The sequence below is a fragment of the Pezoporus flaviventris genome, unplaced genomic scaffold, assembly GCF_033815535.1.
Source record: "Pezoporus flaviventris isolate CSIRO_AGI_PZ_B2104156 unplaced genomic scaffold, CSIRO_AGI_Pfla_v1 ptg000007l, whole genome shotgun sequence".
Classification (NCBI taxonomy): domain Eukaryota; kingdom Metazoa; phylum Chordata; class Aves; order Psittaciformes; family Psittacidae; genus Pezoporus; species Pezoporus flaviventris.
The window spans coordinates 52508867-52522731 of record NW_026892555.1 but is presented as its reverse complement, the minus strand read 5'-3'; the positions used below and the strand labels follow the sequence as shown (position 1 = coordinate 52522731).

Genomic DNA, 13865 nt, shown 5'->3' with positions numbered 1-13865 from the left:
TTCATCCCATTAACCATTGCCCAATTCTCCCACCTATCTAGATCCCTCTGCAAGGCATCTTGTTGCCCAAGAGAGTCAACAGCACCTCCCAGTTTGGTATTGTCAACAAACTTACTAATGGTGCGTTCAACTCCTCCATCCAGACCACTGATAAACATCTTGAACACAACTGGCCCTACAATTGAACCCCGAGGAACACCACTGGTGACACCCAGATGTAGCCCCATTCACTATAACCCTTTGAACTCTGCCTCACCCAGTGTTCCATAAACCCACTAATCACACAGTTGGATAACTTGATGATGTGAGAGGCAGTATCAAAAGCCTTACTAAAATACAGAAAATCTACAGATTTCTTTCTAAATTACAGAAATTCATCGCCTTCCATTCATCCATTAGCCAGGTGACCTTATCACAGAAGGATATCGAATTAGTTAAGACTGTCCCTTTGTGAGCCCTCCTCCCCCATGCCCTTTCTGTAGACTGGAATAACACTGGCTAGCTTCTAGCCAGCAGGGCCCTCCCCAGAATCCCAGGTCCTTTGGTAGATGATGGAAGAGGGGTCCTGCTGTAACATCCGCTAGCTCCTTCAGAACTCTGGGATGAATCCCACCAGGTGCCATTGACTTGTGAACATTCAGCTGATACAGCTGACTCCTAACAATTCCAATGTCTACAAATGAAAAGTCACTGTTCCTGCACTTGTAGTCCTTCAACGCAGGGGACTGGACAGCCTGACATCTATCAGTGTTATTCAAGGCTGAGGCAAAAACCACAATGAACACCTTTGCTTTTTCTTCATCCCTGTTAGTCCCTGTTGACCACGTTCAACAAGAATGTTTTCTTCAGACCTTCTCTTGCTATTAATATACTTTTAAAAGCCTTTCTTGTTATCGGAAACAACACTGTCCCATTTCAACTCTCATTGAGCCTTGGCCTTTCGTGTCTTCTCTCTGCATAAACAAACTACAGCTCTGGACCCTTCTTGAGAAGCCTGACGTTGCTTCCAGAGATCATACAGTTCCTTTTACTTTGTGAGCTCCATGAGGAGTTCCCTGTTCATCCAAGCTGGTCTTCTGTCCTGCTTACTTGACTTGCAACACAGTAGAATTGCCTGCTCCTGTGCAAGTTTCAACTCATGGACTCCTAAACTCTCAAAACCAGATTCCACATGTACTCTGTTAGATAGCTCCCTGAGTAGCTTACCATTTGCCCTCCTGAAGTCCCAGGTGGCAACTCTGCTGTACTTTTTTCCCATTATACTCAACCATTTAATGATCACTGTGGCCAGAGCAGACACCTACCATCACATCCCACAGAAGTCCTCCTCTATTCACAAATAGTAACAGTAAGGGGGGCATCTCTCCTAGTGAGTACCTGTGATAAGAAGTTACCTCCTACAAACTTCAAGAATTTCCAAGACCTGCTCATCAACACATGTGTTGCATTAAAAGCAGACTGAAAATTAGGGACCTTAATTATGGAGGATAGGTCTAACCTTTCATGGTGTATGCACACTCCTCCCAGTCTGAAAACTCTTGGGATAAAACCAACATAGTCTACACACATGGAGATTTGGTTTTAATCTAGATTACACGGTATTCATAAATTTACAAAGAGCTCTAAAATAACAGTAATCATACTTCCCAGGAGCCATGCAGTTAAACTCACATACTTCAGATTCCTTCAGTAATGGCCCAGAAAGCACACTGAGAACCTGTACAACATCTTGGGAATTTCAATCCTTTTTCTTTTGACCAGGTGACAAGAACACTTTCCATAATAGCTGTTTCACTAAAGATTATTGCCAGTGTTAGGGCCAGAAAGTAGTAGTGGTAATAAAAACAACAAAACAACACAAAAGCAGACCTCTTTCACTGGACAAGTAGAATTGAATGCAGACAACCTTTTTTTTTTGGTAGGATTAATCTTTAGCTGGATTCCCAAACCAGTTTGTTGTTCATCAGATAAGCTCCAGGCTCAACCAAAAGGAAAGGGTGGGAAAGCATGGGTGAGAAAAAGAAGGGAAGACAGGACTACTAGAAAGCAGATTCACGAAGTTTTAGACCACAGCCAAATAGCTCTGCGCTTGCAGAACTTCTTTGTGCACATCTCTGCTGGTACAGTCTACTGCCACTGGCAATTTTACTCTCTTTTTCCCGTAATGAAAGCAATGATAATTTAAAATCAGTGCAGGTAATATGCAGAAACAAAGAAAACTTATTTTGAAACATTTCTGGAGATTAATCAGGGACAATGACAACAGTGTGTTGCACTTCAACAACAGAAACTCCTAACTGTGTCAAGCTATGTTTGGCCTGCTGCTTATTTCAAGAAACATAAAAAGCATCAACCAGAGGCGCAGCATGTGGGAGGAATGCATTTAAGACAAAATAATCTACTTAAATATTCTAATTCTTCATAAGATTGGAAAGAGGGAGGGCAAGACCACAGCAAGCTAGGCTCAGAAAGGCAACTGCCTTTGAAAGGCGCTCAGGCTCAGTAGCTGTTGCTAACGTAAGTATAACCTCCCTCATCTACTCTACTGAAAATCTATCTACTTGCTCAGCTGACAGGACAGTTATTTCCTCTTTCATGATTCTTAAGTAATATTTTAGCTATGAGGCCTTTAAAGAGGACAAACATTTTGCCCACATTTGGGCATGTAGCTTCACAATCTGGGTGTTTTTTTAATATCAAGGGATAGATCTCATCTGGCATGTAAATTCATATTCCCATTTGGATAAACCTGACACTCAAGATTTCATATCTTACTTTGGTCAAAGTGCCCAAAATGGGATTGCAATGCATCTTAATGCAATTTCCTATAGTCTGAGAAGTACTTTTAAATTGTTTAGTAACAACTGAAAGTACACCAGTAACAACTATTACCAGTTATAAAAGTACAAAATATGAAATAATACCAAAATTAAAACTCCTCTGTCATTCTTTTGTACAGTCTAATAAACAAACACGATGATACGCTATGTTCCAGTCATAATAAATCACTGTTATCCACAAGAAAGCAGGAAAAGACTCTTTGCAACACAGAATGAATCAAGAGGGGTTGAAAAACTGTAACTCCTAGCAATATTCATAATAGTGCACTCTTAATAAATGTGATTTATGGGCCTTGATTTTTCAAATCTCACAAATATACTAATAAAAATCTTATGTTTTTTTTTGTTTTTACTTCCAAATCACTGCAAAGCAAAATCCTCTTGAACCTTTGTCTGGCCTAATTACCTGGAAAAACAGAATCACACAAAATTAATTAAAGGGATACAAAATACTAATGTGCACATTTTTCACCTGCCAAGGACCAAATGTAGGACAGATGTCCAAAACAAGTGACACTCAAAAAAATCAGCTCACAAAATTAAATCTCATGGGACTACCTCTGTAGTATATATTACAGTGTCTATAACCTTGATATTATAGCTTAGTATTTCTGTATCCAGTAGTTCCTAAGAAAATTAGGAGAAAAAGGAGCAGTTTGAGATTTACCATGAGAACAGCTCTGCTTCTCAAGAAGGGCCACTTAAAACGCTCGGGCAGCCACCTCTGGCTCTGCCACATGGACTCCCAAGTCACAACCCCAACTTGCCGGGGAGTCTGCCCCTCCAAAACCCACAGCCAAGAGCAGCGCTCCAGCAGTTGCCACCCCTACCTGCAGCCAGCAGCAGCTCACACCACCTTGGACTAACAGAGCAACACAGACCCAAAACAGCCATGTCTCAGCTCCCACCATCACAAATAACCACACTCCTAATACATTTTAAAAGCTAACCAAGATCCAAACTAAAATAATTAGGGTTTTTTTCCCTCCCGATACTCCTACAGGGATCATATTACTTTGATGATTAATAAAATTCTGAATTCCTAATTACTAAATTTCTTGTAATTTACTTGCACTTTGACTTACTAAAATTCACGCATCAATGCTTGCCTCTAGCTGAAATATGAATATTGAGCAGTTTTGCAGTATTAACTTTGCCATTCTTATAAACCAGGCTCTTCCAGTCTGAAGATAATGTAATGGAGAAGAAAGAGCCTAACCACATTTCTCTGCACCTGATTCAGCTTCAGTTCATCCTTCCTGACTGCTGGTGATCACATTTGTCTGCAGCACTCCAAACATAAAGCAGCATTAACTGCATTTCCCCTTACACGTAATACCTTTTCTCATGGCTGCATCATGAACACATGATCATAATTTAACTATTAAATACATTGTATTAATTAATTAATACATTTAATACATTAATACAGGTGGCTTTCCTCCTCTGTCTCCTCCAAAACCCACTTACAATTTTACAGCATACATTTTTGTTGGGAGTCAAAAGATATAAGTACTTGCTGCTTATACAACTGAATTTCATCCACACCATTTCCCACCATGTCCTTCTAGGCACTTGGGAAGACGTCTTCATATAATGAGTAAGCTAACGCTAGCAGCTCGCATACTCTTGAAATTTAGAAGTCCTGTGCCTCTCATTCAGTATCCACAAAACATCTGCCTATTTGCAAATACTGACCCACTTCATCACTCATTAGACCTGTTCTGCTTTTGTAGGAGTTAATACCAACTTGTGAGGCTGAGATCACCAAACCATGCAATGCAAGTTAAGTCATAGGGGTACATTTTCAAATACAACAGCCACAGCCAGGCCAAAAGGACTATTCAAAATATAAATAAGAAACTTACTTCATCAAAGACATACCCCAAAAACCTAAAAATCAATGACTTATGTAGCTTCATGCAGACTTTTAAGAATCTCTTCCTTAGAGCACGTCACTCAGCGTGCTACACAGTCACGTGAGTTCTGGTGCAATGCTAACTGGGTTCAGAGTACCTTTGTACTCATGCTGCGCTACCACCACATCCACTTTGCTCTTGTGGTTCATCATCTCTGCCACCAAGGAAGAAGTGAGCCCACATGCACATTATGAAATTTCCTCTGAGAGCAGGTCCCCTTTTCTCTCAGGCTCCAACCAGAAGCTGCCCAACCTTTATAGCTGTACAGCCCTCAGCACAGAGGACAAATTCAGTCTTGGGTGTTGCAAATGCACATTCAGCATAACCAGAACTGCTCTCGTTGATTCCAGGAGTATTTTGCAACCCCTCATCTGGCCATCTCACGGAAGCTTTGCCCTCGTAAAGGGCAGAAAAATGGAAGCAACCAGCCACTAAGGAATTTACCACCTATTTGAAAGCTCTGTAATATTTTGATTTCTGTTTCCAGTGCATATATCTCATCATGGAGGGCAGTATATTTGGCTGAGTAGGTAATGCTTTTCATATTTCCCCTGTACTAGCAGCACAGAATGAAGAAGAAAAACCCACATGGAAGCCATATCACAGTACTTAGAAGAGAAAAATTAATTCAAGGGAACATAATGTCAATCACACCTGAGCTGTATTATTGAAGTCTCTTAACCATGTCTCATGTAATGCTAGTTTAGAAAGCAAGATAGAGGCCAAATAAACAGAGAAATGAAATCTACCACTCCTGCTTATTTACATAGAGGCTGACAAAGACAGTCTGGATTCATTCAATCTGACAGGCACACCAGGGAACGCTAATCCCTGTCAGCAGTTCTTTGCACCATCTTTGTGGTACACCCCAGTGCTGGCTTACTGCCACAGCAGGATGTCACTTCCAGACTCCACAGCCAAGAGGAAAAAAGACAACAAACCCAAAACCAATGACTACCACCCCTCAACTCCTCTAATGGGTTGCTTTTACAATCCTAGACTGTAAAGAACATCACGTGTTCTTACTGCAACAGCATTAAAACTCTGCCTACAAACATGTCTGGAAAGGGTAAGGATGCACCACATAAGCAGAATCAGAGTAGTGCTCAGCAAGTGTTACGCGCCTTCTCACGACAAGGGCTGAATTTGGCTGAGATTTTTCCACATAGTGCCTTTTCAAGCACCTGCAGGTGCACAGCAGCACAAGATTTGCTTCCTGACAGCTGCAATCATTCAACTAGAGTCATTCCCATTCTTGAGAAGCTGCTCTCTGACTACATACACTGCATATGAGTGGCCAAGACCATGTCCTGGGTTTAGCAGTAGCTGTCAAAACACAGTGCTGCACCAGCTACCAGGAAGGAGAAAAACTGACTGCTACTGCTAAACCCAGGACAGACCACTTGGATCAAGGTCAGAGATCCTTACCCTTTCTTTGTCTGGGTGCCAATAATGGTAAGGACAGCAACAGCTTCTGTTTAGAAGCTTACCTGTGTGGGCACTGACACAGCTCTGCAACTTCCTTTCCTTCCTACTACACGCACTCGCCTTTCTAGACTAGGACTTTGATGCGGCTTGGTCCCCTTGGTCAGCAGTCCCTCCCCAGCCCCTCTAGAGGTGATTTTGGATGGCCTGTTTTTCCTGCCACATGGCCCCCACAGACCCCTTCAGTTCTGTCCTCAAACCCACCTGAAGCACAATTCTCCTCGTGCTTTGGCCCCTGTTACTACAACCCAAACCACTGAGGTTCTCATGGTGAAGAGCATGGTAGACCAGTGTCAGAAACACGTAACTACCAGCCTGTTTAGGAAAGCTGCCTTAACTGCTTCCAAGGATCCCCACGGGGAAAGAGTCAGAGGCTGCCACAACTGCATTGGACTTGCATGAGCTCATTGAAGAAGTCCATGTACCATGAACAGTACCCATTCTTCAGCTTGGGAGCCTCTACTTGCCCAAGTCTGGGCATTTACATGCCCCATTCAGGTCACCTTGGAGGCAGCAGCTACCAACAAACAGAAAGTCAGGGTGTGGAGAGAAGCAAAGGCAAAAACCAGACCCATTGAACGGATTATCCCAACACATAAGCTGCTCACACAAGAAGCAGTACAGGGAGGGAGGGATACAAAATTCCTGACATTCTCAGCTGGCAATGAGTGAATGGAAAAATGCTATGCGTGAAAGCCACTATCAGATACCATTTAGCACTTTGTAACCTTGAGTAGTTTCCCCTACATGATTGAAGGCTGACATTCCATTCCTCAGGATTTGCAAGCTGAATAAATCAGGAAAGATCTGCTTCTGACCTACGTGTATTTCTTGCTAGCCAAATTTAAGAAGAATGAGCATTTTTCTCAAATATGTAAAAATTCTAAAAGCGAAGAAGGGAAAAATTCCAACACTTTGCTATACATGCTGCAAGTTTGTTGGTGCTTAAGAAACAACACATCCACGCGCATCTCTTAAACAATTTACCATGCTTTATGCTCACTCTAAAAATAGCAAAAATAACATATTCACTTCCTAGCTCTAATGCCACTGGTGCGCTCACAAACACACATACTACCAAGTCACCTGCTGACCTCTGCAGCACGCAAGAGCAGTAGCTCACTGCAGAGAGGTCCTTGCACCATATACAAGGAGCCACCTCCATGCTGACTGAGCTCTGGGCTATCATCAGCATCACCTATATAAAACTGTAGGGCAAAATCCACGCTATGTCTTGACTGCAGAAGTTAATTCAAGTCATTGATAGTTGGTGTTAACTCCTCTCAGGATAGTCTGGTTTCAGGACACATCCATAAGCTCAGTGATTAGGTTACTCAGTTTAGGGAATACGCCCCAGTCAAGACTGCAGCAAGGACAAGTCCTCCTCTCAAGGAGCAGTTTTCACACCCTAACTTGTGTCTTAGAATCACCAGGACAGCTACTGGCACTCAGAAAAGAGGGGGCTATAAAGCGCTGTAGATCTTCCTTCAGTCAGCCTTTGACTTGAAATGGAGCAGTTAATAACGTAAGCACACAGCTCAGGGTAATTCCTATCAAATTTAAATTGGGCTCAAGTAATTGAGGCTCCTTCTATTAAACAAAATTAAAAATCCCACAGTTCAGCACACTACATTTTGAAAGGACAGAGATAAATTTTCCTGCCCTAGAAACACAGCCCTCAGAATCCCTGACTATTTGCTACAATATTCCTCAGCTGACAAAAAGGAAAGCTGGCAGCCACCCAAGGTATTCACACAAAGCATTGTAATTAGAAGCTACTTAGGGCACCATATATGCTAATAAAAACATCATTAACTAACTTGTGAAGAGACTCTTCTTAGGGGAGGGAATCTTTGCTAACAACAACATAATTGTTGTGCATTGAAGTCCTGAAGTCCACAGCAACAATTTAAACCGGGGGGGGGGGGGGGGGGGGGGGGGGGGGAAGTGAAGATAGGGAAAAAGAGACATTTGGAAGATGGTGGGGTGGAGGGAAAGCGATTCTGAGGAATAGAATAAAGCAGACTTGTCTAACAGCACAACAGCACAAAGCAACTGGGTCTGCAGAGAGTAGTACTTAGGCACAGAAAAGTAGGGGATTTTGCTAAGTGTGCTGCCAATTTAAGATTCTCTCCAGCCAAAAAGGGAAAAGAAGGAACGAGATAAAAGGATTAAGAAGCTCCCTCCTTTTGTAATGAAGTACAATGTGAATTTTCCGCAGCAAAGAGCTGACGGAGAGCCACATACCCCTCTCCAGGGTCTCCTCCAGGACGCATGCCAAGCTTTTGCTTCCACCAAGGCTATCATGGAAATGCTTTTGATCTCCATTTTTTCTGCACTGTTTTCATTCTGCAGAAGTGACATTTCTCATTATTTCCCCACAAAATTGCAATTCTGGTTCCTTCACTACTCTTGCCTGCAATTCCAAGCTTCCTGACACAGAAGAAATAAAATATTGTATCTATTATCCATATGAACCAGAAGTTATTTGTTCTCCACGCCCAACCTCTGACTGGCTGGCCTGTATATTAAGCTGCTTCAACTAACTCAGTTATTCCTAAAAGCTTTTAAACCCAACAATGACCAGCGTTTCCAAAGGCTTGCAACATGACAAGTGGCTACCTGAAAGTTGATTCAACGCCTCAAGGGGGTGCTGAGTGCTTCCAGCTGGCTTCTCTGAGCACCCAGGATACAGCAGCCACATGGATTTCCAGTTTCTCCCAGCTGACTGGAGGCAGCCAGCAGACACACTGGTTCTCATTGAGCATTGCTTAAATAAGCGCTTGTGACTAAGGTACTGATGAGTGGTTTCTCTACAGTCTCCAAGCTGGCAGTTTCCCAGTTTGTTGTGCAGAGAAACTCATGACAAAGGAGGAGAAAACTCGTAAGAAAGGTGAAACTCATGAACGAGGAGCACAGAAGACCTGCTGCTGTTATTTCCACCTGCCTCCTCTACCATGCTTAAGGTTTGAGATTAACTGTAATGTCATAATAAGGCTTAGGTTAAATCGCAACCAGGGCTCCTCTGCTGTGAAGGCTCCACATCAGCATGTAGACACAGCAACAGCTGGGGAAGCACAGAGCACCCTGACCCCAGAATAAGCACACGCAAGCCCTATGCTTGGCCTTGCATTTAGGAGAACATAGCCAAAGGCAGGCAATGTTGAAAAAGCAGGAAGTCCTAAACACAGCTATCAGCATTGACGAAACTTCCAGACTACAGCAGTGGAATATAAAGCCTCACAGAAAAATTGCAAAGAACAAGGGAAGAACAACAAGTCTCAAACACCACTCGGAGCAGTGGAACATAAAGCCTCACAGAAAAACTGCAGAAAACAAGGGAAGAACAACAAGTCGCAGAGCAGAAACACCACTCGGAATACATGTATTGTATTGCAATTGGCCCAGAGGTTGGGCTAGGCTGGAAGGTTTTGTTCATCACTGTTGTGAGGAAGATTATGAGAAAGAGGTTAACAGGGGAAAAAATTTGTTCCTGAACAGCAGATGAGAAAGAGCAACACAGGACAAAGTAACCAAAATCCCAGATACAAACTAAAGTGAGTAAGGTACTGAGAAGCATCATATGTTTAGCTGTAAAATGAGGATGGCTCTAAGACAGAGAATGACCTGGAACAGTAGGGACCTCACCCTGGGAAACTTGTCTCAGTAGCTGGCACTCAACACCCATTGACTTTGTTTACTCTATCACCCCAGTTTCATAAAGTCCTAGTGAAGGATTGCGAATACATTGTACAGAGAAGAAAAAGGTGGTCCCTGGCTTAAAGAGGTTACAATTTACAACTAGACATGAAAACCTGTAAGATAAAACTTATCTGTAATACATTCTGAGCAATTTAACCAGGTTTGTGGTGGTCACTGCTCATCACTGTTGGGCACAGAAAAAGGAAACAAAAAAAAAGGCAGATGTTTGAAAAAATATGAGCTAAAAAAAAAGGCAGAGGAAACATAAGGGACTAGATAGGAAGGACGGACCCTGTGTCCCAGAGTCAGAGCTCAGTCACAGATTTCCTGGCTCAAATTAGTTATCAGCTCCAGACCACAAAGAAATGGAAAAAACAAGATTTAAGGAAAGGCATTATGCTATACTTCAAATATGTTTTTCAAGATCTGTTTTCCCATCATAAATAACATACTGAACTGCTAAGTGCCAGTAGATTTCATCAGGGCTACTTTACATCATGCTGCACACTGTGAATAAAAGCACAAGCATTTCCTGCACTTAAGAGCAAAATCTTCATCACTTGCAATTCACATATAAGGTATGGAGAATACAGTGGAATGTATGAGGACTGACATTAAGCCCATATAACCACCTCATTTTACTCCAACCTGAGCATAGCTGTATTTCTCTATGAACAAGAACACTGCAATTTCACAAGAAAGTCTGAAGATACTTTAAAACATGTGCATGGGGTTTTCCACATCTTTCAAACATCTCAAGATAAATGTTGGCATGTCTTAAATGAACTCTACAGTTCTACAGCATATTACTGCATACTACTGCTTGAGGCTATTAAAAGACCAACTAGGCTTACATACAGTCAACATAATGCACATGAGCCCCATTATGGCTTTTTTTTTTTTGAAAAGCCAAATGAAAAGCCACTTAATTTAATTTGAACAATTCACTTCACACACTTGAAAAATCAAGATGAAAACCCAAAGTGATTCAGGTTACTAATTTCCAAAATACTAACAGCAGACACAACCTGTGCTTATATTCAATGTCCCAACTCAGGACAACCGTGGAGTCATAGAATGGTTTAGTTAGGAAGGGTCCTTAAAGCTCATCCAGTTCCAACCCCCCTGCCATGGGCAAGGACATCTTCCACTAGACCAGGTTGCTAAAAGCCCCTTCCAACCTGGCCTTGAACACAGCCAGGGATGCAGCAGCCACAGCTTCTCTGGGCAACCCATGCCAGTGTCTCACCACTCTCACAGTAACAATTTTCTACGTAATATCTAATCTGAATTTACTCTCTTCCAGTTTAAACCCATTCCTCCTTGTCCTATAGCTACATGTTTTTGTAAAAAGTCCCTCTCTGTATTTCTTGTAGACCCCTTTTAGGTACTGGAAGGCTGTTACAAGGTCTCCCCAGAGCCTTCTCTTCTGAACAAGCCTAGCTCTCTCAGCCTGTCTTCATTGGAGAGGTGCTCCAGCCCTCTGATCATCTTTGTGGCCTCCTCTGTACTCATTCCAACAGGTGTTTGTCCCTCTTGTGTTGGGGTCCCCAGAGCTAGATGCAGCACTGCAGGTAAGGTCTCACGAGAGCAGAGCAGAGGGGCAGGATCACCTCCTTCGACCTGCTGGTCACACTAATTTTGATGCAGCCCAGGATACGGTTGGCTTTCTGGGCTGCAAGCGCACACTGCTGGGTCATGTTGAGCTTCTCATCAACGACCTAAGCTCAGACCACCCACCAGCCCATGAGCTGGAAGTCAAGTGCTTTCCAACACCAGCAAAAGCTGACACACATAAACCTGATGAAACCAGAGGGGAGCTGGAGGTAGCTTGCGCACTGCCTGAATTGTCTTGAGGAAACTGGCTGACAATTCAGCTTGCCTCTTCATTTTCCCCACCTGTGAAACTGGAACCTATTTCTTGGTGACTGCTGAGCACCTGCTTTGCAGAGCCTTGCAAAGATTCAGGTCTACACTTACAAAGTCTTTTGAAGATGAAAGTTTTAGATAAAGTATGCCAACACATTAAAAGAGACCTGGGTAACAAAGACATACAGCAATGCAATACTCACCCGTTCCTGACCAGCTGTGTCCCAGATCAGAAACTTATGAAGCTCATTCCCACAAGGCACTGTTTTAGTCATGAAGGATGCTCTGAAAAGAAGGAAGCAGCAGAAATCTGTAACACAACCACCATTCTGAATATGCAATGCACAGACCACAAGAAGTTCTGATGGGTTAGACCGCATATGAGGAAACTCCAAAACCTTGATAAAATTCCTACGGAAGTGAAAGTCTCCCTTTTCTCAGATAAAATATACGATACCTACATATCTATCTTAAAAGCAGGAAAAAGCCTCTGAGGTTTAGGGGGCATTTGTACACAGGCCCAGGAACACAAATGCTCCTGCTGCGCTCACACTTCTTCTAATAGCTACCTCCATCTTCTCAGTGATATGGGCCCAAGAAAAAGGCATCAGCCAGCACCATACCAGGAAAAAAATGTGCAGTTTTCCAGTTAAACCTAGAATACTGGATCACCAGGGAACAGAAAAGTCATCTTGTGGAATGCATATGGTGAACAAATGGAAAAACGTTCTTCCCCCTCTCACCTCAGATAAATGAAGTCCTTGTGGCTTCTGGGTTTTGTAGGAGAAGTGATTTATCTGTGCTTTCACAGTGATTTTTGTTCTTTTAGGAAAGAAGGTTACAAATTCATAGGCTTTTTCTGTATTACAGCATTTCATTTGAAAGCTGCCTAGGAGACCCCCAAACTCTGTCAGATTCCCACCCTCCATCCTGTGTGGACACTGATGAACAATTTCTGTTGTGGTAACCTTCTTCCTGGCTCATAAAGACGCATTTGATACAATGCACTCTCATTACAAAAGCACTGAATGATATCAAACAATGTGTCACTGATCAAAACATTTCCTGAGAATGATATACCAGAGTTCTCCTCTACAGCCAACTGAAAATTGTTTGAATTTAACAATACTGCACTGCTTATAAAAATATTAAGGCCAAAAAAGCAACAGCATTTTCTTTGGTTGTTTTCTGATGTATGCTTTCAGCTGCCACTCCCCTCAAAGCATTAAGTAACACTTTACAGCTTCAAAAACAGGAACTTTAGAGCTGCAGTAGCTACTGTAGATTGTATATTGTAGACTGTATATTTAAAATATTTTATTAATTTGGAAGAAAACGAAAGTAAAACCCTTATCTGTATAAACAAGTAATATCACCCACATGCAAGGCAGCCTTCACACTTTAATTTTCAAATGGAAAAAAAATTCCCTTTACTTTTCATAATTATGATAACAGAGGGAAAAATATTTTTCCTATTTGAGCAGAAGACATTTACTTAGCAACAACAACTACTTGGAGAAAAAGGCTGCTGGTGATTTAGAAGTAAAGAACCATTCAAGTTCCCATCAGTTCCTTCACTGCAAGTGTCCTTTAGTCAGTAATGTTATTCATTACTTGCTTCCTTTCTCGCTGTCCATTTTCTCTATTCATCACATTGAGGAGTACAAAATTGCCCTGGAACTTCAACGTGCAACTTCCAGCTGAAAACGCTTCATGCATTGAAAGGCAGAGCTTTAAAAGCTGTCATCTAACCCTCTAAACAACACAAGGCAATCAATACCAGTCCTTCACAGATGACTCAAGACAGCTCTAACACACAAGCCAGGTCAGCCCTTCCCACCCAAATCACTCCTTCATAAACACTGCATATGAGCTTCCTTTCCTGTAAGAGAACAACAATTTTCAAAATATTCCAGGTAACACAGGACTTGACAAATTCATCCCCAAGATGTTACAAGAAAAAGATCTGGAATTAAAATCAACTACAGAATGTCACGGTTTAAGCGAACACGGAATTAATGAGGTTCTGATGGTCTGACACATGGAAGCT

General features: G+C 42.2%; 1 protein-coding gene across 1 annotated transcript in view; it reads right to left on the bottom strand.

Moving 5' to 3' along the window:
- Window positions 1-13865, bottom strand: part of RAB31 (RAB31, member RAS oncogene family) — a 61000-nt gene that overhangs the window by 20944 nt on the left and 26191 nt on the right. The window contains exon 3 of the mRNA XM_061448802.1: window positions 12019-12100. Coding sequence (XP_061304786.1) covers window positions 12019-12100 — 82 coding nt within the window. The remainder of the gene's footprint in view (window positions 1-12018; window positions 12101-13865) is intronic.